Source organism: Phocoena sinus, chromosome 1, assembly GCF_008692025.1.
Source record: "Phocoena sinus isolate mPhoSin1 chromosome 1, mPhoSin1.pri, whole genome shotgun sequence".
Classification (NCBI taxonomy): domain Eukaryota; kingdom Metazoa; phylum Chordata; class Mammalia; order Artiodactyla; family Phocoenidae; genus Phocoena; species Phocoena sinus.
In genome coordinates, this window is record NC_045763.1 from 1,430,129 (window position 1) to 1,455,179 (window position 25,051).

The 25,051-nt window shown below is 58.1% G+C and overlaps 1 protein-coding gene across 1 annotated transcript; it reads right to left on the reverse strand.

Moving 5' to 3' along the window:
- Positions 1-103: 103 nt before the first annotated feature.
- On the reverse strand, positions 104-22,172 carry TTC34 (tetratricopeptide repeat domain 34). Its single transcript, XM_032653796.1, has 8 exons — positions 21,392-22,172; positions 12,435-13,281; positions 10,828-11,053; positions 9,463-9,667; positions 8,419-8,585; positions 4,330-4,600; positions 3,334-3,548; positions 104-631 (listed from the first exon to the last, which is right to left on the reverse strand). Exons 1-8 carry the CDS (start codon positions 22,170-22,172, stop codon positions 104-106), a joined length of 3,240 nt encoding a protein of 1,079 aa, XP_032509687.1.
- Between the last annotated feature and the right edge of the window lie 2,879 nt (positions 22,173-25,051).

Consider the following 25,051-nt stretch of genomic DNA (forward strand, 5'->3'; position numbering starts at 1 on the left):
GGTGGGTGAGCACCTCCCTGATCTGGGGGCGGGGTGCACCCCAGGGTCTGGAGAGAAATGCTAACGACGGGGGGCCCCACGGCTGGGCCTGGGGAGCGCCGGCTCAGTGGAGCCGGCAGCCCGAGGCTGCCTCCCGCCGGATTCTCGCCTTCAGTCTCTTCAGGCCGCTGTGCTCCGGGTCCACCAGGAGGCCGCCCTCGGCTGCCGTCCAGGCCTCCGTGTAGCGCTGCTCGTCCAGGCAGTGCTGCGCCCTGCACAGGAGCGCGTGGGCAGCGGGGGCCCGGCCTGGCCGCTGCCACAGGTTGCTCTGGGCTACGGCGGGCGCCAGCCTGAGGGCCTGGGTAAAGGCCCCGGCGGCCCCGGCCTCGTCCCCCAGGCCCAGAAGCAGGCGGCCCTGGGAGCAGAAGTCCTCCGCCCGTGCCTGGAGGTCACCGTCCCCTGAACCCTCTCGGAGCACGTGGTCCAGGTCCCCGAGTGCCCGGCCAAACTCCCGTAGCTCGGCTAGGCAGGCAGCCCGCCGGCGCAGGTGACAGGCGCTACCGCCACCTGCCAGGACGGCCAGTGAGCAGTAGCCCAGCGCCTGGCCGGGCTGCCCTGAGCTCATGAGGGTGTCAGCTTCCTGGGCTGCGGCCTGCACAGAGAGGACGGAGGGAGGAAGGTCAGGTCAACCCAGAACACTGAAGGCCCCTCACGGGCTGGCCGCTGCTTGTTCCCCAGGCAGAAGATGCCCGCTCCCTCTGGAAGGGGTGGAGGCACAGCGTGGAGGCACCCGCTGCAATCCCTCCACCCTGCAAGCTCTCCCTAGGCAGGCCCTGCTCAGAAGGCATCCTCCCCCTCCTCACAGCCCTACTGCCCCACCTGCGGGCCCAGCTTCTCTTACCGGGGTGACCTCCTCCTTCCCCTCCCCTTCCCAGCCTCCCGCCCTGCCCACCCACCGAGGCCGCCCTGGCCCCGAGGACAGAAGCAAACACCGCCTCCGCTGAGCCTGCTCCTTGGGCCTCCCCCTGCGCCCCGGGTCAGAAAAGCAGGGTCTGCTTTGCGCTACTGTGCTCCTCACTTTGCTAACCAACGAGCTGCTCCCGCGGGCCCTGTGGAGCCAGAGTCAAGGCCAGGGAGACACTCTCCGGGCGCCCCCTGCACTGCCAGCATGACCCAGGGGCTGGGGTTGCGTTTGCTCCCCAGGGACGGGCAGAGCGGTGCGTCCAGGAGGGCTGTGGTGGACTCAGCCTCAGCCTCGCTGGATGCTGCAGGGCCAAGCCAGAGATCAGAGGGTGCTGTCCGCCCTAGCACTTCTCTCCCTGGGGACTGCTGGATTGAGTCCCCTGCTGCCCCCGTCTGGATGGCACAGCCCTGAGGGCTGATGCCTCTCCTTTGGCCCCCAGGCTCACTCTCCTTTTCTGAGTGTGACTGAAGCCCACTCTCCAAACCTGCCAAAATGCCTTACCTCTTCCGCCGAATTGGCCTGGATAAATCCGCTGGCCTCATTCGTCTCCTCCTGCTGCCAAGAGCCCACAGTGGCCCCCCCACGGACTGAACGGGCACATTCCAGACCCTCCCTCTTCCATGCGGCCAGGTGCTAGCAACGCCCCCGATCCCCGCCTGTCCCCAGGAGAGCACAGGGCACCCAGCACCCGGCGGGCTGAACGCATGGTCCTGTCTTCCCACCAGCCCGACCGCGCACACAGGCTGGCGGCAGGCCGGAGCCCGGGCGGGAGCCAGTTCGGCCCTGCTGTGCGACGCGGACCGGCGACCCATCCTTTCCGTGCAGCGCCCTCCCCACGGGCTCTGCGTGGTCCTCCCGGAGCCGGGGAGAAGTGCGGCGCCATCGGCCGTGCAGCCGTACTACCGCCGGAAACGGGGCGCCACTACTTCCGTCTCACTTCCGTGTCGGCCCTCGTCGCCCGGCCACGGCCAACGTGGGGCGAATTCTCGCGGCACCGAATCTGGGCTCCAGGCGGCCCTGCCTAGTGCTCTCCTCCGGGCCCAGACCGTCGTTTCAACTCAGAGACAGAGCCCTGCTCAGCCCCGCCTTGTGAACCTAGAGACGCTCACCTAGCTCCCCGCTCCCAGCTTAGAGCCCCCCCTCCCCCCGCCTCAAGGCTCTGAGACCCCAGCCAGGCCCCCTCCTCCGACATCCCCGGGCTCTGTGGCCGCTCCTCTGAGTTCTAGGCCTTGTTAATACGCTCCTTGGCCCCCTCGGCCCTACGAGGGCTGTCCCCCACTGCATGACCCATTGCTCGCTTCACTCCTCCGTCCCTAACGCTCATTTAGCCAACAACCCTATTGACCCCCTCGTTGACACACCTAGTGCGGTTTTAGTTTTCCTGAAGGACCCTGAGTGACAGAGCCCACGGAAGCATAAGGAGGTGAAATACTTGCCCCAGGCCGCGCAGGGGTTTGATTCACCGGCTGATGCTTTTGGCCCCGCCCCACTCCAACCTGCCGGTCCCTTCACTGCCCACCCCCTCCAAAGCCCTGCCTCTCCTGCTCCTGCCTCCAGCAAGTGAAGGGAATAAGGTGGCCAGACCAGGATGGAGGACACCCTTCCCTCTGCCCCCCACCCCAAGCCCCTCCTCCTGCACTCCCACACCAGCTGCATTCTGCCCACCTGTTTCCTGAACACTCTGAGATCTTTCCTGCCTCCGGGCTTTTGCCTTGGCCTACCTGTCGCCACCGTGGTCTCACCTCCAGGGCCGCCTCGCACCCCCACTGCCCCGTCTCAGGGTCTTCCATACACTTTCACTCTCTGGAGTGAACTCCCCCTCCCCCGAAACAGTCCCCCCCCCCCACTAAGTTGCCAGGGCCGCAGTGCGGGCAGTGGCTCCACCCAAGGCCTGGTGGAAGGTGCTCTTTGTTCTTGTCAAATGAGCAGTGGAAAAACCACCCACCCAAAGAGGCAGCAGCCACAGCCCAGCAGCCCTCCAGGGCCCCTCTCAGTTCACGAGGGGCAGGAGCCGGCCCGCCACCCGCGCTCACTGGGAGGGACACACCTATCCTGGCCTGACCTTGGGGTTGGGGTGGGCTTCCAACGAGGGCCAGGTGTTCCTGCCTGGCTCGGTCTGGCTCTGAGGATGGGGTCCCCTCCCTCTCCCAGACCCCGAGTCAGCTGTGGCTTGTGTGCCTCATGTAAAGAAGCCCTGAGGTCTCTGGGGGTGTCAGGGCTTGAGCTGGCCAGATCTGGGTGCCTCCCGCTTGAACCTCCATCCCACCCCGTGTCCAAGAGAGATCAGGCGCACGGGGAGTTAGCATACCCAGAGCCCCGGGCCTGGGGGTCTCCCACCCGAGGTGCTGGAGAGGGGCTGGGCTGGGGCCTCCGTGGGGTGCTGTGCCCACCTGGGCGAGGCTCTGCCTCTCTGAGGCCTCCAGGAGACGCAGCAGGAAGCCGAGGTCCTGGGTGTCTGTCTCTGCCAGACACTGCAGGTCCTGTGTGGCGGCCGGCACATCACCCTTCTTGAGCCGGAGCAGGCCACGCCGGGCCCGGGCCGCCTCCGATGCAGGGGCCAGGTGCAGGACTTTTTGCAGGCGGGCGCCGGCCTTCTCAAAGCTGCCTGTCAGGGATTGGGGAAGGACAGTCAGGGTGGAGCTGGGGCAGGGGGGCCACTGGGAAGCCCAGTTCAGCCTTTCTTGTTGCTGGCTCTGGGAGTGGCTGGCTGATGGAGGGGCTCGGCACCGGAAGGAAGGAGCAGGGAGCAGAGGGGCACGGTGACACCATGTCGCGCACACGGACTCACCTGATGACCCAGCCCCTCGACTTGGGGGCAGTCACTACACGCTTCGACCCCCAGGTGGAGTAACAGGACTCTAAGCCCCCTCACCATGGTCACTGCAAGGACCTGCTTTCTCTTCTGAGCAGGGCTGCATGGGATTAGAGCAGCCCCGGAGGCCCTGAAAGCCTCGGTGGGGGCATCTCACAGGCTTGCAAGTGATGATGACAGGCCTGTGAAACGCAGGCTGCAGAGAGGTCTCCCTTTCAAATTAGTGCTGAAATATTTTCAAGATTTTGCAGGGGAGACCGACACATGTGGGCCTAAGACAGTCTCACCTAGAACAGGGCACTCAGTAAACATCTGCTGAATACATGCATGAGTTAATGAGGAGGCCTGAGCATCTGAGCCTTTTACGAAACCCCAAATCACTCCTTTGTCTCACCTCCTGGTGGGCAAAGCCACACAGAGGACCCATACGGGGACCAGGTCCTGGGATTCAGGCTGGAAGGGACCTTACAAGCCAGAGTCCTGAGTCTCTTTCTCCCATTTTAAAGAAAAGGATCCAGGGGTGGGAGGAACAGGGACAGACGCCCATGTTCTGCATGTCTGGGCTGACACATACCCGCTGCAGCCAGCACGTCTGCCAGGAGGATGTGCCAGCTGGGCTGCGCGGCATCCATTTCGATCAGTGCTTCCCCCGCGGCCAGGAGGCTCTGGGTGTCCTCGCTGCTCAGGCGGGCCCCTGTGCCTGGCAGCTGGATCAACAGGGCCCGGCAGCGGGATGAGAGGCCCTGCGTGATGAGGGCCTGGACCTCTGGCTTCAGAGAGCGGATCTCAGGGACCGCCGTTCTTGGGCTGAGCTTCAGAGCCGAGAGGATGTCGTCCACAGCCTCCTGCAAGGGGAGGAGGCTAGGGTGGGTGGCAGAAGTGGTCCCAGCTGGGTATCTGTCGTGTTCCTCCTGATGCCGGGTGTTGGCGACACCAGAACGGGCAGATGGCCCAGCTCCTGCCCTCCCAGCATGGGGTAGGAATGGGGGTCAGCCAACGTGAGGGCCCGTATGGTGAGCATTCACGGAGGGTGTGGTGAAACTGAGGCAAGCGTATCAGAGTTCTGGACGGGGGAAACGGTCTGGAACCCCAGAAGAGCCACACTGATAAAGAACCCGCTATGGCACAGAGGTGGGCTTGGGCTGGTACCAGAAGGGCCATGGGCCAGGGGCTGTGTGTGCAGCTTGGAGTGGCGGGGGAGGAGTCTAGAGGCCCTGACTGTGCTGTGGAAGCACACAAGGCCAGGGGGGAGGCTGGGCCCCTTTAGGAGAGCCCTGACCCTGGTGAGTCATTTGCATCTGACCTCTGACCTGGCCAACAGTCGGAAGCCATGGAGTCATCTTCAGGTCCACCCTCCTATTGGTTATCTAGGTGTCTTTTGCTTTGTTTTGTTTTTTTTCCCTCCCTTTCTGCCTTCCTTTGGGTTAATTGAATAGTTTTAGTATTTTATTTTAGTTCCTCCATTGGCCTTTTAACTCTGCCTCTCTAACATTTGTTGGCAGTTGTCCTATAAGGTGACAACATGTACCTTTATTTTTTGGCCCTGCTGTATGGCATGTGGGATCTTAATTCCCTGACCAGGGATCAAACCCGTGCCTCCTGCAGTGGAAGCGTGGAGTCTTAACCCCTGGACTGCTGGGGAACTCCCCAAAATACGTATCTTTAAAGACACCATTCCATTGTCTTCTGGCTTCCATCGTTACTATGACAAGTCAGTCATTTTTTCATACTGCTGTATGTAATGTTTCTTTTTCCCACTGGCTGCCTTGAATATGTTCTCTTTATCTTTTGTTTTCAGAAATTTGATCAAGGTGTGCCTAGGTGTGGTTCTTTTTGTGTTTATCATCTTGGGATTTGTTGAGCTTCTTGGAAAATTTTCTGCCATTATTTCTTCAAATACATATACATATACATATACATCATATACATATATACATACATGCATATATTTTTGCCCCATTATTTCTCCTCTGGGACTATAGTTATACGTATACTGGACTGCTTGGAATCATCCCAGAGGTCACTGAAGCTCTCTTCATTGGAAAAAGTCCTTTTCCCCTCTGCTCTTCAGATAGGATAATTTGTGTTGGTCCATCCTCAATTTTACTAACCGTTTCTTTGGCAATTTCCAACCAGCTGTTAAGTGCATCTGGTAAATTTTTAAAATTTTAGATATACTTTTCAGCTGCAGAATTTCCCCTTGATTCTTCTCATAGTTTCCATTTCTCTGCTAGGATTCCCCATCTGTTCACTCATTATGAGAACATTTTCCTTGAAGTTCTTCACATGTTTACAATCACTGTTTTAGCATCCTTGTATGCTAATTCCAGCATCTGAGCCATCTTGAGGTGGCTGTTCAAGATGAACATCTGTTTCTATTGAGTACTTAGTTTCCTTACTGTTGGCCACATTTCCCGGTTCTCTGTGTGTCTAGCAGTTTTTGATTTGGGGCTGGACATTGTGGGTGGTACATTGTACCACTATGTCACCCTCTCATAAAGGAGGTTGTGTTTTATTCTAGTGGGTCATTTTGGTTCTGCTGGACTTGGTTTTGTTCCTTGTGAGGGCAGGTCCATTTCAGTTTTGAACTTAGTCCTAAGATACGACCTTTATTTAGGGTGTGGTCTCAGCTAAGTGCCCAAGGTATTCAGAAAGGTCTCTGCTCTGGCAGGGTCAGAATTCCAACATCTCCTGCCACGGGTGAGCTCTGCTGGGCCCCTGCATGTGCAGCCCAGACTCAGACAAGAACCACCTGGAATCCCACGAAGACTTCTCTGCACAGCCCCATGTTCTCCATTGCCCTTCCTTGCAAATTCCAGCGACCGCAGCAGCCTGGAACCCCAGTCTCTGCCTCCTCAGCTCAGCAAGCTGACTGCCCCACCTCGTCGTGCAGTAACGGGAAAGCCTCCCCAGGAAGAAAGGTTATCGTGGGGCTCCCCTTGGACTCCCCTGGTGCGGTTTCCCTTTCCTCCGGGATGGCAGTTCTCCACTGCCTGTTGTTCAGGGCCTGAAGACAGTTGTCATGTATTTTATCCAGATATTTTGTTTTCAGCAGCCCAACACCAGTTACCCTCTCCTAGCCAGCACTGGAAGTGTGCCTAGATACTTTTAAAGTCCAGCGATGGGGTTCTCCTGGAGCAGGTGTGTGGGGGATGAAGGTCTTGGAGAGACAGAGCCCTTAGATGGATGGATGGGAAGACGGTCCTCTCCGATCCTTCCTACACTATGACCGGGGCCCTACGTGACCCTGGTGCTGGCCAGTGGTACACCTGATCAGCTTGGAAAGTCCAATTCTGTGCTGACTCATGGGGATTCCAGCTGCCACATATGGAGCCCTCATTAGGGACCAGGCACCATGCTGAGTATCTGACAGCACTGAATAAGCAGCCCCCTCAAGGCTGAGCATTGATGGCCTTGAACAAGCACTGCTCCTCCCCCCCCCTTATTTTACTGATGTTGAAACAAGGCTCAGAGGTGTTACAGGGCCTGCTCAGAAAGTTAGAGGTCGGGGAGCAGGGCTCTGGATTCTGGACCTGGCAGGCTGGCTCAGAGCTCCTCTCTTGGTGAAGGGCCAGAGGGTATGTGGGTGCTTGGCCTCAGCCCATCTCCAGGAGGAGGAAGTTCATGGGTGTGACGATGTGGGGGTGCCCCTGCTCCCTCATCCTGACTCACAGACATCCAGGCTGACTTTCCCTGCCACATGCCCTGCTGCCCTGGACAGAGCGGCAGGAGGGATGTTTCTGAGGCACCTCTCGGAGGAGTTGCTGGCATGTCGAGATCACCCAGGGGTGGGTTTCCAAGGGGTCCACCTCCTGCAGTAGGGCCCTCCTGGCTGAATCCCATCTCTGTTTAATGGGCTTGTCCCTGAGAACTACAGGTGTTTTCCCAGCACAGGAAGGGGCCTGCATAGGGTTGGGCTCCCAAGCACAAGTGTGTGCCCAGCTGGAACAGAAATCAGGCTGCCAGTGCCCTTGGGGGAAACACAGACACCCTGACAGGCAGAAACACCATCTTGAGATGCTGTCATCCCAGTGGCATCTTGGATCATTTTTCCTTGTCTCCTAAGACCCCAACCCTTAAGAAATTCAGAAACCTGGCAGGGAGGATACCTCTGGGCTGTACTTTGGCCCAGCGAGGCATCAGGGCAGACAATCGGTTTCAGTTATTCACCAATGACATTGCCCTTGGCTGCAGAGTGCCCTTGTCCAGGGCTGTTTGTTTGTGGCTGCACGTCTTCCCTTTGGAAGGTACCTGCCCTGGGCCTGCAATGGACCGCTTCCCACCCCTGCCCCTGCACGCTGACCACCCAAATCCACAGGCCCTGTGTAGACAGCTCAGAGTGGCACCCAAGGGGGCAGCGGAGGTCTCATTACTGTAAGGTGGGGGGCCCCCTAGTAATGCTGAGGCTTTCCACATCAATGCATGCCGACTGAAGTGGGGTGGGGGCACGGGGACTCTGCAGATGGAAGGGGAAGACTCCCCCAAACCGGGGATGTGATGGTGAGGCTCCCGTGAGCCCCGGTACAGGCGGGGGTTTGATGGATGACTGACGCTCAGATGGCCTGGCCCTGCTTCCTCTCTCTGGGGAGGTTGAGAAGGAGGGCAGCGCCTACCCTGGGCACCCCCACTTGCCCAGCCCCAGGTGGGGAGGGTGGGCCCGTACCTTCTGCTGGTCCAGGGCCAGGTGCAAGAGCGCCCGTCCGCACAGCGCCTGCACGTTCCTCGGCTCAGCCCTTAGCACGGAGGTGACGTCGAACATGGCCGTCTTCTTCTGGCCCAGGAACCCGTAACAGCGGGCGCGGGCGAGCAGGGACTCACTTGCCTGACTCCCTGGAGGAAGGGGGTGTGGCGTCAAGATGTGACCTCGGCTGGGCACGGCCAGGTTCAGTGTGTCTGCCCTCATCCAGGATTTACTGCACCTGTCCTGCGCTCCAAGGGGCAGGGGGAGGGGGTGCAGCGGCTTTGGGGTCACCTAGGGAGCTCACAGACTGCTGGGCACCACAACACACCAGGGAACAGCAGTCTGGATTGATCCAGGGGCCCTGGCTGAGGGACACGGGGAGCTCAGCCAGGAGGGGTGGCATCTGGGAGGGTTGGTGGACAGTCCGAGGGGGCTTCTGAGAGGTGGGGGCACTGCAGCTGCATCTGAAGTGAGGCCAGGGGAGGGGCGGGGGTGGGGGCAAGGGTCCACGGGGCAGGTCACAGAATGGCTGCAGCCGTGAAGGTGCCAGGCTAAGGCCCAACTCTTTGACCCTCCTGTGCCTAGGGCAGGGCGTGGTGGGTGGGCTGGGCGAGCGGGGAGACCAGGCGCACACACACAGAGCTGCCCCCGCTATTCCTAAGAAGGGCTTCGGGGGCTGGGGCCCTCATCCCCCACGGATGGAGGGAGAGGGGTTGAGCTGGGAGAAGGGCCTCGGCTGAGTCTGGCCCTCCCACCCTCGGGGCCCTGGGTGTGCGCAACGGCGGCCCAGGATTCAGGAGAGGGTCCCAGCTCAGGTCCCAGCTGGTCGGGCCTCTCCTCGGCGTTGGCGCGCTTGCTGCAGTGAGTGGCCCGGGGGCACGCCACACCCCTGAGCCAAGCACGTGCTCAGACTCCCTGGTGCCTGACCACACCCCCTCCCCCCGCATGGCAGAGGCGCCCTCTGCCCCCGGGCACCTGGCACAGGGTGGGGGCCCCGGAGGAACGAGGAACGAGGGCGGCTCCTACCTGCAGCAAAGATGGCCAGAGAGAGGTAGGCGATGGCCTCCCTGGTGTGGGCTCTGCCCTCGGCGCCGCCTGGTTGCGTCTGCAGGATGGCCAGGGCCCTTGCGTGGCAGTGGCCCTGCAGCAGCTGGCGGTCCTCATGGCGGAAGACGTCCAGGGTGGGCTGGAGGCAGGCTGTGTCTCCAGACTGGACCACCTTCTTCACCAGCTGCAGGGGCAGGGGCGTCACCACTGGTCCTCCCTGTGCCCCAGGCTGGACCAGTCCACCCCCATCCTCCGTGCAGGGGTGTGGCTCAGGGATGCAGCCCGCAAGGGTGTGGTTCGTGGGGGGCGTGGCTCGTGGGGGCGTGGCTCGTGGGGGGCGTGGCCCATGGGGCAGGGACTGCAGGCTGCCAGAGCTGAGCACAGGGAAAACTGGGTCGGGAGGTGTGGACCCCGATCTGGACTGCTCCTCTGCTGAGTGTCAGGCGCTGGGGCGGGTGGGGGGCCGGTCCCAGTGTCCCTGAGCCGTGCCTCCTTCTCGGTGACGTGGAGACCTCGCCTCGCCTCACGGGCCCATGCGTCACAGGTCTGAGAAGTGTGGGGAAAGGGGGCTTTCAAGTCGTAAAGTGACAGAGGGCCCAGGGAGTCCTTCAGAAGGTGCAGAGCAAAAGCCCTGGAATCAATCCCTACTCTGGGAGGAGCGAGACCCTCGGGGAGACATAACTTCACAGAGGCCTGCCTGATGCTGCCCCTGCTGGCTGCACCTGTGTGGACACCGGCCCCAGACCATCCTTCCCTCCCACCCCTATGGCCCAGCTCAGGGAGACCAGAACCCAAACCAGGCCAGAGCGGAAGAGGGAAGCTGACAGGCCCCACAGCCCTGCCCCAAAGCCTGGGTCTCCCCCTGGAACATAATCTGCCACGTTCCAACAGGAAGCCCTCAGAACACCTGAGGGAGGGGAGGCAAGCAGGGCTTGAGGGCCTGGGGCTCCTCTGCTCTTCCCCCTCCCCGGGACAGGGCCACCTCCAAGCCTAGTTTACTTGGGACTAAGCTCTGCTTACACTCAACTCATGGCCCTTTTTCTTCACAACACACGAAACGCAAATACAGAGCGCCACTGCACGCTGGAGACCTGCTGGGCCCTGGGGTACCTGCTGCAGCTAATTCTCATGAGAACCTGGAACAGCAGGGCACAGACGGGGGGACTGAGGGTCAGAGAGGTGAGGCACCTGCTGGAGGTGGCAGAACCGGGGCTGGGACAAGCTTTGCTTGTTCTCAATTCTGGGCTGCAGGGTGTTGGCGAGGGCCGGTGGAGGCCTGGTGCCCTCCACAGAGCTGTGCCCTGTTTCCATCTGCCCTGCTGTGGCCCACCGGGGCCCCCTCACCTGGCTGGCATCATAGGAGAAGCCCCTCCGGAGCTGCAGCAGGGCCAGCCGCACCAGCACAGGGGCTGCCTGAGGCCTTCGGGAGAGGGCCACCAGCAGGGCCTTGTGGGCGTCGTCCAGGCGGCCCAGGCGGTACAGGGCATCGGCCGCCAGGAGGCGCGAAGCCTCATCCTCCGTGTCCAGCTCCATCAGGAGCATGGCCAGCTGGTACACGCCACGGGCGTCCCTGTGGAGAGAGCAGCTGGGAGAGGGCTGACCCCTGTGCTACACCCCTCTCACCTGCCCAGGGAGGCAGGCTGCAGGCAAATGCTATCCCCGCATCTGGTCCAGGCAGCGCCCCTCCCGCTGGGCCTCAGAGACCAGGTTCCTGCTGGAAGGGCCCTCATGCCATCCCCAGAGCACACGGCTGCCCTTTCCGACATACAGCCCTTGGCCCTCACCCCCCCCCCCCATTCTCCCCCACCCCGTAGGGTGGGCATTTTACAGATGAGAAATCGAGGCTGTGTGCTGACTCCCAGCCAACCCTGCCTTAGCTTTCTTTTCTGTAAAAACAGGATAAAAATGGCCCTGCACGGCTCAGGGGTGCCGTAGGCAGAGCTGGATAACACCCAGGGTGCCCTCTTGGGAATGAGAAGGAGCTCCCCCTGGGAAAAGGGGCCGGAGCCTCAAATTTGACAGTTCCCAGAGAGAAAAGATATAAAGGGCCCCAATTCTCTTACAATAAAGTTCCTCCTCAGCATCAAATCAAAGCAATGCAAATTAAGGAACTAGGGGGCTGAGGAAGCCTGCATGCGTGCCTGTGCGTGCGTGTAGGGGCGAGGGGGCTGACGTCAAACATGCCCCCCCCCCAGGGGCCCCTCAGCTCAGTGCTTTTAGCTTTGCTAAAACACCTTCCTGCCACCTCCCAGCTACCAGAGAAATGCAAGTCAAAACAGCCGCAGGTTCATCCACTGGGCTGGCAAAGAATTTTGCGAAAGGAGCGTGAGGGCTGGAGCGTGTGGACTGATGGGCAGGTGGGCAGCTCCAAAGTCAAGGGCCTCACGGGGGCTGTGTCCCCTCCAGGAGCTCCAGCCCTGTCTCCATCCGTAGCACAGAGCACTGCATAGGCTGGAGATTACCTGGGATGCGTTATAACTAAGAGCAGACGCCCTGGAATGCCCGAGGGATTGATGGCACATTCACGGGATGAGCTATGGGGCTGCCCAAGAAATGTATCTAGTGACCAAAGAAGTGTTCATGATCTAGGGAATAAAACAGGTGGGATGTATCTGCAGACAGCACAAATTCAGTTTAGTGGACTCCATACGCACAAGGAGGAACAACAAGGAAATGTAACAGTGGGAGGACCGGTAAGTTCTATTTTTTCATTCCCATTTTTGCGTTTCTAATTTTCTTTGACAACTAAGTCCATAATGCGTCCTGCCCTTTGGGACCGAGGGTCCTAAGATCCGGGACCCGGCGCTAAATCTGCCACCAAAGCTTTAAGGAAATCACCTAGTAGCTCCCTGCCTCGGTTTACTGTAAAGTAGTAGGAAACACACCGCGACTAACTTGGAGGAGACCAGAATGAAGCAGCAGCCCCGGGCGTGCACGGGTCTAGTTTTTACCCTTCCTGAGCAGCGCGGCTGTCGGTCTCCGCAGCCTTGCTCCTGCGGCCTGGCCTGCTCTCGGATCCCGGCTCCGGCCCCCGCTGCAGCATCCTACGGCCCTCTTCCCGCAGCACGGTCATTAGCAGCCCCCGCTGGTTCCAGGGCACGTAGGCCTTTGTGACAAGCAGAGCTTCCTCGGGCCGCAGGCGGCAGGCGGTGACATAGTCCAGCGCGCCCAGGAACGCACTGCCCGCCAGCACCCGCAGCAGCCCGCGGCCGCACAGGGCTCGCACGCAGCTACCAGGGTGCGGCGGCCCCAGCTCCACCACCGCCTGGAAGTCCTCCTGGGCGCGCCCCGCGTCGCCGGTGTGCAACGCGCAGAAGCCGCGCAGCGCCAGCAGGGGCGCGCGGTCCCCGGCCCGGTCCCGCGCACGGTCCCCGGTGCTCCAGGGCCGCAGCAAGCGCTCGCACAGAGCCCGAGCGCCCACCGCGTCCCCCCGCAGCAGCAGGCACTCGGCCAGCCGGGTGCCCAGTGCCTGGCGCGCCCCGGGCGGTGCCACGCGCCACAGGACTCGGAGCGCGCGGGTCACCGGGGCCAGCAGCTCGCGGCCCGAGTCCTCGCGGAGCTCGGGGCGGCTCCGCACGGTCTCCTGGAAGCGCGCGAAGCCTACGTCCGCGGCCTCCTGCACCTGCGCCCGCAGACGCTCCCGGTCCCCGGCTGAGAGCACGGCCTCTAACTGCCTCCGCGCTCCTGAGGGCCTCTCGGAGAAGGCCTCGTGCAGGTCCCGAAGGAGGTCCTGGGCCCCGCTGTCCAGGAGGAAGGTCGCGGCAGCGCGGGTGACCAGCAGGGTGGCCCGACGCTCACCTGGAGAGAGGACAGAGGTGTTGGTCCTGCCTGTTGGGCCACGTCCTCCAGGGAAGCCACCTGCAGACCCCAGCCCTCCAGTGGTGGGACCTTCTGAAGCCTCTCACGGCGATTCCTTTGAGCCTCCCAGAAGCCCAGGACATGGCACCGGAAGGATGAGTGCTGGCAGGAGGCCCTCAGCCCTTCAGGGACAGAGCAGGCCCAGAAGGGGGCAACCAGGGTGGGCCTCCCTAGCAGCTCACCTAGCACTTGGGTTCGCCACTTGGGCTCACAGCCAGCCCAGCAGCCCCGGACATTTCGTCACAACACCCCTGGCACTTGCAGTTATGGAGTTTAGGGCTGAGTTCCCTCTTCTGAGAGCAACCCCACTCCACCCCTGCCCCCCAGGTCAGGGCTGAGGTTCTGAGCCTGTGACGTTTTAGGGGCCAGCATCTTTGTTTCCTGGCTTCTCTGGCCACGTCTTTGAAATGAGATCACCCCATCAGGTTCTGGAAAGAGGGATGGTGCACCCAATGCCGCCTAATGAGCGGGGGACGTGGGGATTTACTGCATCTTGCCGTGTCTCAGTTTCCCTTTCTGCTTTATAGTGGGAACGAGGACGGTCTCCATTCACAGGGCTGCGAGGACTGAACGGATTAATGTGTGTCCAGGCCTGGAACCAGGACTGGTGGGTGGCGGCACTCAGTGAGCTTTCCCATCAGCAGTGGCCTCACCTCCACCGTCCCCATACTTTGTATCCGAGCAGTGTAAACATGTGAATTGGGGCTTGTGTGAATGGGGGCTTTCCGACTGGTAAAGGAAGCCAAGCCACCCCATCCCTGCCAGGCAGGTGCATGCCGTTGAAAGAATCGCAGAAAACCCAGTGCTGGTAGGAGCTCAAGGTCGTGGGTGCCCACCCTTATAGTATTATAGGTCAGGAAAATGCTGCTGGGGAGGGGCCCGGTGACTGTGACTCTCAGGGCCCGGCGAGTCACAGTGCTGGGGCACTGAACCTCCACTTCAGTGCCTTTTGCACAGACTCCTTCAGATCTTCTCCTTATAACCTCACTCAATAGCCACAACAGTAATAATCCTTTACACTGAAACAGGAGAGGGCAGAACCTTCACGTCTGCATGGAAGCCAACTTGCTACTGCCCTGCCCTGTTGCCATTGTGGGTAAGTGTCACAACACAGCACATAGCCAAGTAAAAGAAGCATCTTGCATCCTGAGATCAACCAACCAACCAACAACGAGGTCACCCAGTCTACTCCTGGTGGCCAAATTTAAAGAAACTTTGAGACTTCCCTGTCATTTACTAAGTCCGGAAGAAAACACCTGTATCCCTGATTTTTGCAATAGTTCACGGATCCTAGGGAGTTGCAGCAGATGGAGAGGCCATGGGGCCCGGGGGGCTGGTTATTATTTACCCACATGGACGTGTGTTCTCTGTTCTGTTTCTGAGACTCCAGGTGCACACGTTAAACTTCCAGCTATTGTCTCATAGGTCACCAGGGTTCTGCTCACCTTCCAGCTGATCTTCCTATTGAGTACTTTCTACTGTACCTCAAGTTCACTGGCTCTTCTGCTGTCTCCAATCTGCTCTGAATTGTTCATTTCAGTTGTGTTTTTCAATTCTGGAATCTCCATTTGGTTCTTTTGTTTTTTTTTTTATAGTTCCCACTTATCTACTGAGATTCCACAACTGTTCATTCACTATGACCATATTTTCCTTTAGTCCTTGAATATATTTATAACAGTTCCTTTAAAGTCCTTAGTCTGCTAATTGCAGCCCTGGGATCATCTGGAGGTCAGTTTCTGTTGACTTCTTCTTCTCCTGACTGTGGCTCACCGTTTATTTTCCTGTCTCTTTGCATACCTAGTAATTTTTTAAATTGTACACTAGACATCTGGTTGATTCTTCGTAGAGACTCTGGGTTCAGTTGTCTTCCTCTGAAGAGAATTGAATTTTGTTTTTGCAGGCAGTTAAATTGGCTAGGATCAAACTCCAAATTCTCTGTCTTCTTTGTTGGACAGAAGCTGAAATCTCCATTTAGTTCTTGCAGCTTCCAGTTGTTGCTCTTTTAGGCCACCCAGTATCTCCCATGTGTGTATAGTTCAGTGGTCAGCTGAGGATTTAAGTGCCTTTAATACACAGATTTGGGGTCTTACCTCCCTTCCCCCTTGAATGTGGCTCTCTCTTTTTCAGGATTTGCCTTCTAACTTTACAGTCAATTTTCTCATCCCCAACTTCTGTCATATGATATCTCAAGCCAGTAAAATGGCAACTTTCTGTCCTACATGGAAAAAACATGGATTGAGGAGGCCAAAAGCTGCAAGCCTGCAAATCTTACCTGTACAGTCTTCATCTTTTAGGGGTCAGTCTCCAGTTTCTCTCTGCATTTGGTCACTGTTCGGTTGCCAACTATTTGCATTTTATATTTTGCCCCAATTTTATAATCATATGTGGGACACACAGTTTAGTCCAGCTACTTCACCGTTATTGAAAGCCAGAATTTTTTATTGTTAGATTTAAACATTTTGAAAATCTGGCAGTGGGGGAATATAAAATGCTATAATGCTACCCCACTCTTCTAATTTTCATTTTCCTGAGCGCTGGTAAGGCTCATTTATTTAAAAAACCTTTCTAGCCAATCTGCTGGGTAGAAAGTGGTGTCTCATTGTTTTAATTTGCATTTGTATCATTACTATGATGTTGAATATTTTCCGCACGTTGTTTATTAGCCATCTGTGTTTTCTCCTTTGGGAAACGCATTTGCCAATTCTTGCACTGGATTTTTTTTTTCCTTATTGATATGTAGGAATTCTTCAAATACTCTGGGTACTCATCTTTTGCCCACTGAATATTTTGCAAATATTTTCTTCTGTTGTGGATTCTCCTCTCATTTTCCATAGTTATGGGCAAAACAGAAGTTTAAAATAATTCAATCAAATGTATCAAATTTTGCTTTACCGTTTCCACTTTTTTTGTTCTCTCTTTTTTTTTTTTTTTGGCAGTACGCGGGCCTCTCACTGTTGTGGCCTCTCCCGTTGCGGGGCACAGGCTCCGGACGTGCAGACCCAGTGGCCATGGCTCATGGGCCCAGCCGCTCCACGACATGTGGGATCTTCCCAGACCGGGGCACGAACCCGTGTCCCCTGCATCGGCAGGCAGACTCTCAACCACTGCGCCACCAGGGAAGCCCCTCCACTTTTTTTGTATCTTAAGAAGCCCAGCTGTACACAGAAGTCTTAAGATGTTCTCTCATATTTTCTCTTAGAAACTGTAAAATTTAGCTATTAACATGATTCACCTGGAATTTACTTGTTTTTGCGCGTGGTTAGAGGTAGAGAATCAGCACCATGCATTGGATAATACGGTCCTCTTTTCCCCATAGATTTGCAGGGCACGCTCTCACATATTAAGTTCCAGACAAATATAGGTCTATTTCTAACCTCTTTTATTGGTTTTATTAGTCTATCTATCTATCCCTTAAGTCAATATCCTCTGTATTGATTATCATAGCTTTGTATTAACTGGTAGAGAAAATCCTTATGCCACCACCTTCTTCTGCATCTTCTCCCCCTCCCCCTCCTCCCTCTCCCCCTCCTCCCCTCCCCCTCCCCTCCCCTCCCCCTCCCCTCCCCCTCCCCTCCCCCCTCTCCCTCCTCCCCCTCCCCTCCCCCTCCTCTCCCTCCCCCTCCCCCTCTCTCCCCTCCCCCCTCCTCCCCTCCCCCTCCCCCTCCCCTCCCCTCCTCCTCCTGCTCTGCTTCTGCTCATTCTTCTTTGTCTTGTCTATTATGGGTCCTTTGCTCTTCTATTATAATATCAAGTGTTCCTATCAATGGACAGTGACTATCTCTCTGCTTATATACGTATAATTTATTCTCTTTTAATAAATTTTATAGTGTTCTCCATTAAGTCATATGACTCATTGAAATAAATTATTTTCTTTTGCTACAGTAAATGGTGTATTTTAAAACCATAAAGTTTGCTAAAACATACATATGGAAACTTAAAAAAAAAAAGATTCTGAAGAACCTAGGGGCAGGACAGGAATAAAGACACAGACGTAGAGAATGGACTTGAGGACACGGGGAGGGGGAAGGGTAAGCTGGGATGAAGTGAGAGAGAGGCATGGAAATATATACACTACCAAACGTAAAATAGATAGCTAGTGGGAAGCAGCCGCATAGCACAGGGAGATCAGCTCGGTGCTTTGTGACCACCTAGAGGGGTGGGATAGGGAGGGTGGGAGGGAGAGAGACGCAAGAGGGAAGACATATGGGAACATATGTATATGTATAACTGATTCACTTTGTTATAAAGCAGAAACTAACACACCACTGTAAAGCAATTATACTCCAATAAGATGTAAAAAAAAAAATCTAAAGAAACCAACAAAAAAACAAACCAAAAAACCCCATAAAGTTTCTATTTGTTGCTGGTGTCTATAAACATAAATACTTTTTGTATCTCCTGTTAAATTCTATTCCTATATCTAATACATTTTTGTTGTTTCTGTTGGGGTTTCTACATAGCTAATTATATAGTCTGAAATAATGGTTGCTTTATCTCTTCCTTTCTAGTCTTACATTTTTTCCCCCTCATTGCCTTGGCTAGCATCTCTACAGTAGTGATGGATAAATGGGGGAGTGGGCAGCCACCATGTTCTTGATTCTAAAATATCACGTTAAGTATGATATTTTGGTTGGTTTAGATAGATTTTATCTTTTGCAATTAAGTAAGCTTTCTTCTATTCCTGGTTGTTTGCATTTTGGAGATGTTAAGTATTATAAAATACTTTTCCCTAATTTATTGCAATGATAATATATTCTTCTTTCTTCCATTAATGAATGTAGTAAATTGTGTTATTACAGAAACATAAAACTATAACTCTTATATTATTTAACTCAGTTTTGGCTAAAGGATGCATCAAAAACCAATGCTTTGGGCTTCCCTGGTGGCACAGTGGTTAAGAATCCGCCTGCCAATGCAGGGGACACGGGTTCGAGCTCTGGTCCGGGAAGATCCCACGTGCCGTGGAGCAACTAAGCCCGTGCGCCACAACTACTGAAGCCCATGTGCCTAGAGCCCGTGATCCGCAAGGAGAGAAGCCACCGCAATGAGAAGCCTGTGTGCCGTAACCAAGAGTAGCCCCTGCTCGCCACAACTAGAGAAAGCCCGTGCGCGGCAAAGACCCAACACAGACAAAAATAAATAAATAAAGTAAATTAAAAAAAAAAAAACAACCGATGCTTTGACTCAGTATGCGGTTGTATCAGCTACTATTGCTGTGTAACAAGCTACCACGAAACTTAGTGACTTAAAACAACAACCATTTCTATTTGTCTGCTGGTCTCTTTCAATTTGGGCTGAGCTGGCAGTCCTTCTGTTGGTCTCACTGGGGATCCCTCCTGTGGCTAAGGCCACCTGGTGTCTCGACTGGGCAGGAGGGGGTAAGGTGGCCTCACTCACATGTCTGGGGCCCTGGTGTTGGCCGTGGGCTGAGCCTCCCTCTCTGTGTGTGCCCTCGTGGTTCACTAGTTAGCCTCCTTGCAGGGCACTGGGAATGTTGCAAGAGGATGGAGGTGGAGCCTGGCCTCCAGAACCACACAGCATCACTTCCACTATTTCCTGCTGGTCCCAGCAAATCTCAAGGCCAAGTGAACTCTGCTTCCATGCTGGGTGGAGCTACAACCATGGCTCTGTCTCTCACCTACCCCGGTAGCTCTTAATGAGGAACCTTGAACGAACTGGAGATGGCTGCCCTGGGGACTTTCAGAGGATAAGCAGTCAGGGAACTGAGGCCCCTGGCGGACGTGAGTTAAAGCTACTCTTGTTCTGTATCTTGTCCTCATACACTGAGTGTCCTTGTATGTCCACGTACTGAGAAGGGCTGAGCATATCCCCAAATATGGAAGGTTTTGTTCGATGTTTCCAAGGACTTTGGATAAGTAACCTGGAGATTAGAATGCATTTGTTATTGGAATCTACATTTGTAAAAAGTTTGTTACAGGAGAATTTATTTGTTCACGTGGTAAGCCATGCTAGTGTGGGTGGGGATGATAAGGTGACTCCCAGTGACATAAGTGACTCTGTCCTAATTAATGCAGTGATCCACAGTGAAGGCTCGCCTGTCCGCTTCAGAGCCCAGGCAGGACAGACAAGCTTCCTGCAGTCTCTGGGGGTGGGGGTGGGGTGGAGCAGAGTTCTTCTAGAACACTGTTCCTCACGGCTGCAGCGCTTTGGGGATTCTGGATCTCTGCAGGGGCTTATCTGGCCATTAAAGTGGAAGACGCCCTCCACCCAGGGGTTGCTGAACGCCCCCAGCGCACAGGCCGCTGCATGTCTGTGCTTTGGGCACCAAGGGTCTCCTACTCAGGTTCTTTGTGACTCGAGCGTTTCTAGGTAATTTATAGCAGGAGGGTTTCAGCGTATCTGGTCTGGCATATTTCCAGAAAGAAATTGGCCCTCTCAGTTTTCAGTTCTGTCTGGCCCCCCTCTCACCCCGGGGTCACCAACAGCCTCGCGGGACACACAGACGCGGCCCGCCCTCCACGTGGACTCGGTTGAGGCAGCTCTGAGCACGGTGCAGCTCTTTATCTCGCAAGCACCCTCGTCACTGCCCTGCAGGCCCCTGAGCTTCCGCCTTCTTCCTGTCCTCCTGTCCCCTTTGCTGGGTCCTCTTTTGGTGGAGAGCAGTGCGGTGGGCAGTTAGGAGCACCCGGGGGTCAAACTGCAGCTTCTGTGAACACCCTGTGTGCCCCTGGCGGCCCCACGGGCACGTGGGGACGTGCCTGCACCCGCCTCCGAGGGGTGCTGTGTGGATGCAATGAAAACGCGTATCAAACCCGCACAATGGGTCCGCCCACTAAGTGAATGGCAGGCCCCTGCCCCCCACCTCTAGATGTCCGGCTGCCCCACTCTCTCCCGAGCTCCCTCCCGATCTAGACCTTGACTTTAAATCCCTTCCTGGTGTGAATGATCCCCAAACCGCTCTTTCAGACCAAGCCCCCACTCATCTCGTGAGCTGGCTCCTGGGTCCAGCTGCCTAATGACACGTCCACTTGAGGGGCTCAAGGGACACTTCTGGGGAGCGCTTAGCGTGTGACAACGTTTTCAGGGCTTGATACGCAATTTCCCTGAATCGGCACAGCAGCCCTCAGAAGTCGGAGTGGCCACCACCTTCACCTGCGCACGGGGAGGGGGGGAGGCGGCAGGGAGCCGGGAGCGAGGCTGCCGGCTGGCGTGTGGCTCCCGTGTGCTCCCAACCACACGCCCCACTGCCCCCGCCCCCGCCATGAAGGCGCACCCAGCGAAGGGGCCTGGCAGGAGCGGCATCTCAGACTGGGGGTGGCTCCAGCCCCTGGTGCCCCCTTTCCCGTCCGCTCCTCCCCGGCCTCTGCAATCCAGCTGCTGAGGGCGAGCTCTTAAAATCATTGCTGAACCTCCTTTACGCCCCCGTCCTCTCCCCATCATTACATCTGGCCACAGTCTTGTCGTGTCTGTCTCAGCGATAACTCAGACCTGGACCGCGCTCCAGCCTCCAGCAGGTTCTGTTCTCAGTCTGGCCCCCGTGGCACATTCTGCGCACAGCAGCCAGAGGAAACTTTAAAAATGCAAATCAGAGCACCTCACTCCACAGTTTAAAACCCTCCCATGGCTTCTTGCTGCCCCGAGGATAAAATCCAAAGTCTTTCAAGGCCAGGAGGGCTTAGCCACTGCTACTGTCTTTAGCATCTCCCGGCTCCCTCTGCCCCCATCGCCGCCCCCCGCCAGCTATTCTGGCTCCATTCGGTGGCAAGGAACCCCAAGTACTTTCTCACATTCTGTTTCTGCTGTCTGGAATCCTTCAGTCTCAGCTCAAACGACACCTCCTCCAAGAAGCCCTCCCTGACCATGAGGCTAGAACAGCACCTCTCACAGTCCATTTTTCAAAGCAGAGATTTTGCTTTGCTTCTTTTCTCGGTGCTACATAAGGTCAGGGGTCTTTCTGTTTTGTCACTGTGGTGTCCCCAGCCCTAGCACAACTCCCACCCCCACCATAAGCAGGACTTAACCATGCAGTGAAGCGATGGTGAGAGCAACCTTTGCCCCGGCCCTTAGGGGGTGTGGAGGGCACGCCTACCTTGGGGTCTGCTGCCCGCTGAGGCGGCCTCCAGGGCCCGGCTGCAGGCCACCTGGCAGTCCTCATACCTGCCACCTTGGAGCAGGGCTTCGGGCGACGGGGTGTTGCTCCAGGTGCCCACAGGGTCCAGGGCTGCCAGGAGTCTCCGGCAGTCGGTCTCCTGCTGGCTGGCACCGTCCCCAGCCTCCTGGCATCCCGAGATGTAGTCCTGGAGGGTGCTGACCAGAGCGGGGAGGTAGGGCTGCTGGTGGGTGTGAACGAAGGCCACCATCCGGTCGGCGCTGGCTGCAAAGGCCTGGAGGTAGTCGGCCACCCCGGCGTCCACCTGCGTCCTGGACAGGAGCCAGGCCAGGGCACGGGTCAGCCGCAGCTCCAGACTTTGCTGGGAGTGAGCGTCCAGCAGGGCCCCGCAGCGCTGCACCACCTCCCCGTGGTACCCGTGGGCCAGCAGGCCTGCCAGGGAGTGCAGGGCTGCAGCTGGGTGGTCGGGGCAGAGCGTGGCCAGGAAGGCGCGGGCCAGGGTCCCCGTCAGAGAGACCACCGCCATGCCATCCCAGTGGATGGCCGGGATCTGGCTGTCACCTCGGCACCAGGCCTCCAGCGTGGCCACCACGGGGGGCCCCCGAGCCCCGGCCAGGGCAGCTCGGACGCTCCGCAAGGCCGAGGGGGCGTGGCAGCTGAAGGCAGCCAGGTAGAAGGCGGTGGCCAGTGGTGTCTCCCCCTGGGCCAGGTGCCGGTCCCCCTGCCAGCAGAGGCAGGCTGCAAGCTCCTGGGCCGACATCACGCCCACGCCTCAGATGGGCCCATGTCCGGTCCTCACAGCACCTGGAGGGGGGAGTGTGGTTAGTGCGTGGGTGGCCGGCAGCCCACCTGCCCTACGGCCCCCAGCCCTGCTCCAGAGAGGCTTCCTGCCCCTCCCCGTGGAGACCCCAGGGTCAGCGCAGAGCCCCCGAGCGAAGGCAGGGTGAATTCAACCGTTAAGGGGCATGGGGGTGCCTGCCTTGCAGGCGTCTCCATGGGGCTGGGGCGCCTCCCAATTGCCTCTAGGTCTCAGCTTCCTCTTCTGCAGAATGGGCCCACTCAGCAATGGGCCCTCTGTAGACATCTGACCCCGGAGGATCCACCCAGGGAGGAGTTGGGTGGCCCTCACTCCACCTGTTGCCCCTCCCTGCACAGAGCCCCTCAGGAAGGCGGACCCCCTCCCATCAATCCAGCTCACACAGGCCTTCTCGACGTCTTCTCAGGGCTCTAAGTTTCTATTGTTCACCCAACCTCAGGACCACAGCCGTGCCCACCTCCCGCACGGGGGCAATACAGGGGGAGGGGGGCGGCGGGTGCTGGGGTGGTGAGGGGCACCTGGCCGGCTCTTGGGTGGCAGTGGGGAGCCACGATGGCCCAGGCCGGAGGGTCAGGTCTTGAGGTCAGTTCCAGGAGCAGCCCTGTCTCATGCCTCTCCCCGTCCCCAAACCTTCTGACCTGAAGAACGAATTGCTCATGGTCCTTTCTCTCCTGGATCCCAAAGTGCCTGCAAACAAGCCCCCCGCCCAGTGTATGCTCTCCGACACACACTGAGACACACACGCGTGTGCACACACACGCACGCGCTCACACGCATGTGCACACACAGGCGCCCCCCAAAGTGAAAACGCGCTCACACTCGCCTGTGCTCCGAGGCCGTGCGGGGCGCGCGGGGAAGGGAAAGGCTCGAGCCACCCCACCTGCTGTGGGCCGGGTGGAGGGGCGGTGGACGCGGCCCTGCCCGAGGGTCCGTGCGGCTGGGCTCCCAGAGGCGCCCACCGCCGCAGCGCCCGGGTCCGGAGGGCGGGTCCGTTTCCCGGGACACCGTCAACACCCCGGCGGCTCGGCGGCTCGGCGGCTCAGCGGCGCCCCCAGCGGCCAGGCGCGCCCCTGCCTCGGACTCCGCCCCGTCCCCCAGGCCCCCTGCGCCCAGCTGACCTTGCCCCCTGCCCCCCTGTCCCACCAGAGCACAGGGAGGGGCGGGGAGAGACGCCACCCCAGGACCAGGCTCTGGGCAGCCTGAGCCCCGAGTCTGGGGAGCAGGGTAGGGGCTTTGGCGCTCCTGGGCGCCGGGCAGGAGCTGCCTGCAGTCTGGGGCTAGCCGCACACGCGTCCGCATCACACTCACAGGTGAGGAAGGAGCTCCGGGGCGGTGCGGGAGCCCTGGGCCCCTGCCATCCCCGGAACTGTCCGGCTGGTTCAGGGCCCCTTTCTACGGGCTGGTGCCCCTCCTGCAGGCTGCTTCCTAGGAAGCTGGCCCCCAAGTCGCCCCGTCCACCTGGGCTCCTGTAGGTCTTCCTACTGGCCCTGGGTCTCCCTCCCCACAGGCTACTCCCAGCTGGGCAGACAGACCAGACCCTTGTGTGCATGCCCAGCCACCTCCACTCCCAGTGGCCTGGGTGCCACTCCTGAAAAGAGGGCCTGTCCCTTCTTGAGATGAGACCCAGGAGGTGGCCCTAAGGGGCTGTGACATGCACCTGCTGGCCCAGGGTCACCTGGACTGTAGTGGAGGAGGGCCGGCAGCATGGGGTGGGGGCGATATTTTTGGACTCACCCCCTCCCAGCAGCAAGGAGGGTAAGTGTGAAGAGGTGCAGAGGTGGGCACGGCTGCTGGGGCACTGGGGTCCGAGACGCTGAGCCCAGCCCTGACAGGGGCCCCTGGGCAGGTCGCCGAGTTGCACGTCCCTGGAGACGTGGTCCTGTTTGGGGCTAGGGCCCCTCCCAATTCAAGATGCCAAGGTTCCCAGATGCCGGGAAACCCCGGTCCTCTGTGGGGCTCAGGGAACCAGGTGGAGTGCCCACTAGTGCACTGGATGCTGTGGGGCAGGGGCAGGGGAGGCGGCTGCTGCCTCTGATGTCCTCCCCAGGGTCCTGGCCGCTGGGATGTGGCCCACCAGCCCTTTAGGGAGGGCTCCACGGGCACAGTCAGAGTCTGGGCTCAAGGTCTGCAAGGGTCAGGCAGGTGTGGTCAGCAGGGCCTGGCCCCCAGGTCCAGCTCCTGGCCCGTTCTTTAGCTCCTTGACATCACAAAGGCACAATACCCAGCTGAGCGGTGAGAGGTCTCCCATGGCTTTGATTACTTTCATTTTATTACCCTAATTAGGCAAGAGCGGTAATGGAGCTGGGCTGTCCCAGGGCTGTGGGAAGGGCCCGGGGCGTGGAGGCAGCACTCCTGCCTGACATTCGCTATCACATTAACCTGATTGGTCCCCCGAGCCTCTGCCCTGGCACACGGTGCCCGCGGACCCTCGGGCGCGCTGGCCGGAGGAGCCCAGTGGTCTCGGTGGGCCAGAAGCTGTGATCGCAGCCCCTACCTGGGAGCAGCACACCTGGATACAGGTAACCCCAGGGCAACTTTAGGATGCTGGACCAGGCGCAGGTATCCTGTGTGCAGATGTGTGTTGCTTCAGGCCGTGGTGTGACAACTGAGTTCAAGAGGAAGCTGCTTTCTGTCCGTTACCGTGGGATTCTCGCCATTTCTACCGGTATCCAGGTGGAGGTGACTCAGTGCACTTGCCCTTCACATTGCTGTACCCCTCAAAACCTTGACAGGCCGGGCCGGGCCAGGCCACGTCTTCGTGGCGAGTTTGTGACTCATCCACAGTTCTAGGGGCACACGGGGTGTCACTGTGATGGAAGCGT

Excerpts from the sequence above, each read along its gene's own strand:
- TTC34 (XM_032653796.1), bottom strand. The coding sequence starts at position 22,172 with ATGTCGGCCCAGGAGCTTGCAGCCTGCCTCTGCTGGCAGGGGGACCGG. Across the intron at positions 4,601-8,418 it reads TGGCCCTGGACCAGCAGAAG|GAGGCTGTGGACGACATCCT; the intron begins GTACGGGCCCAC and ends CTCCCCTTGCAG. Across the intron at positions 3,549-4,329 it reads AGACGTGCTGGCTGCAGCGG|GCAGCTTTGAGAAGGCCGGC; the intron begins GTATGTGTCAGC and ends AATCCCTGACAG.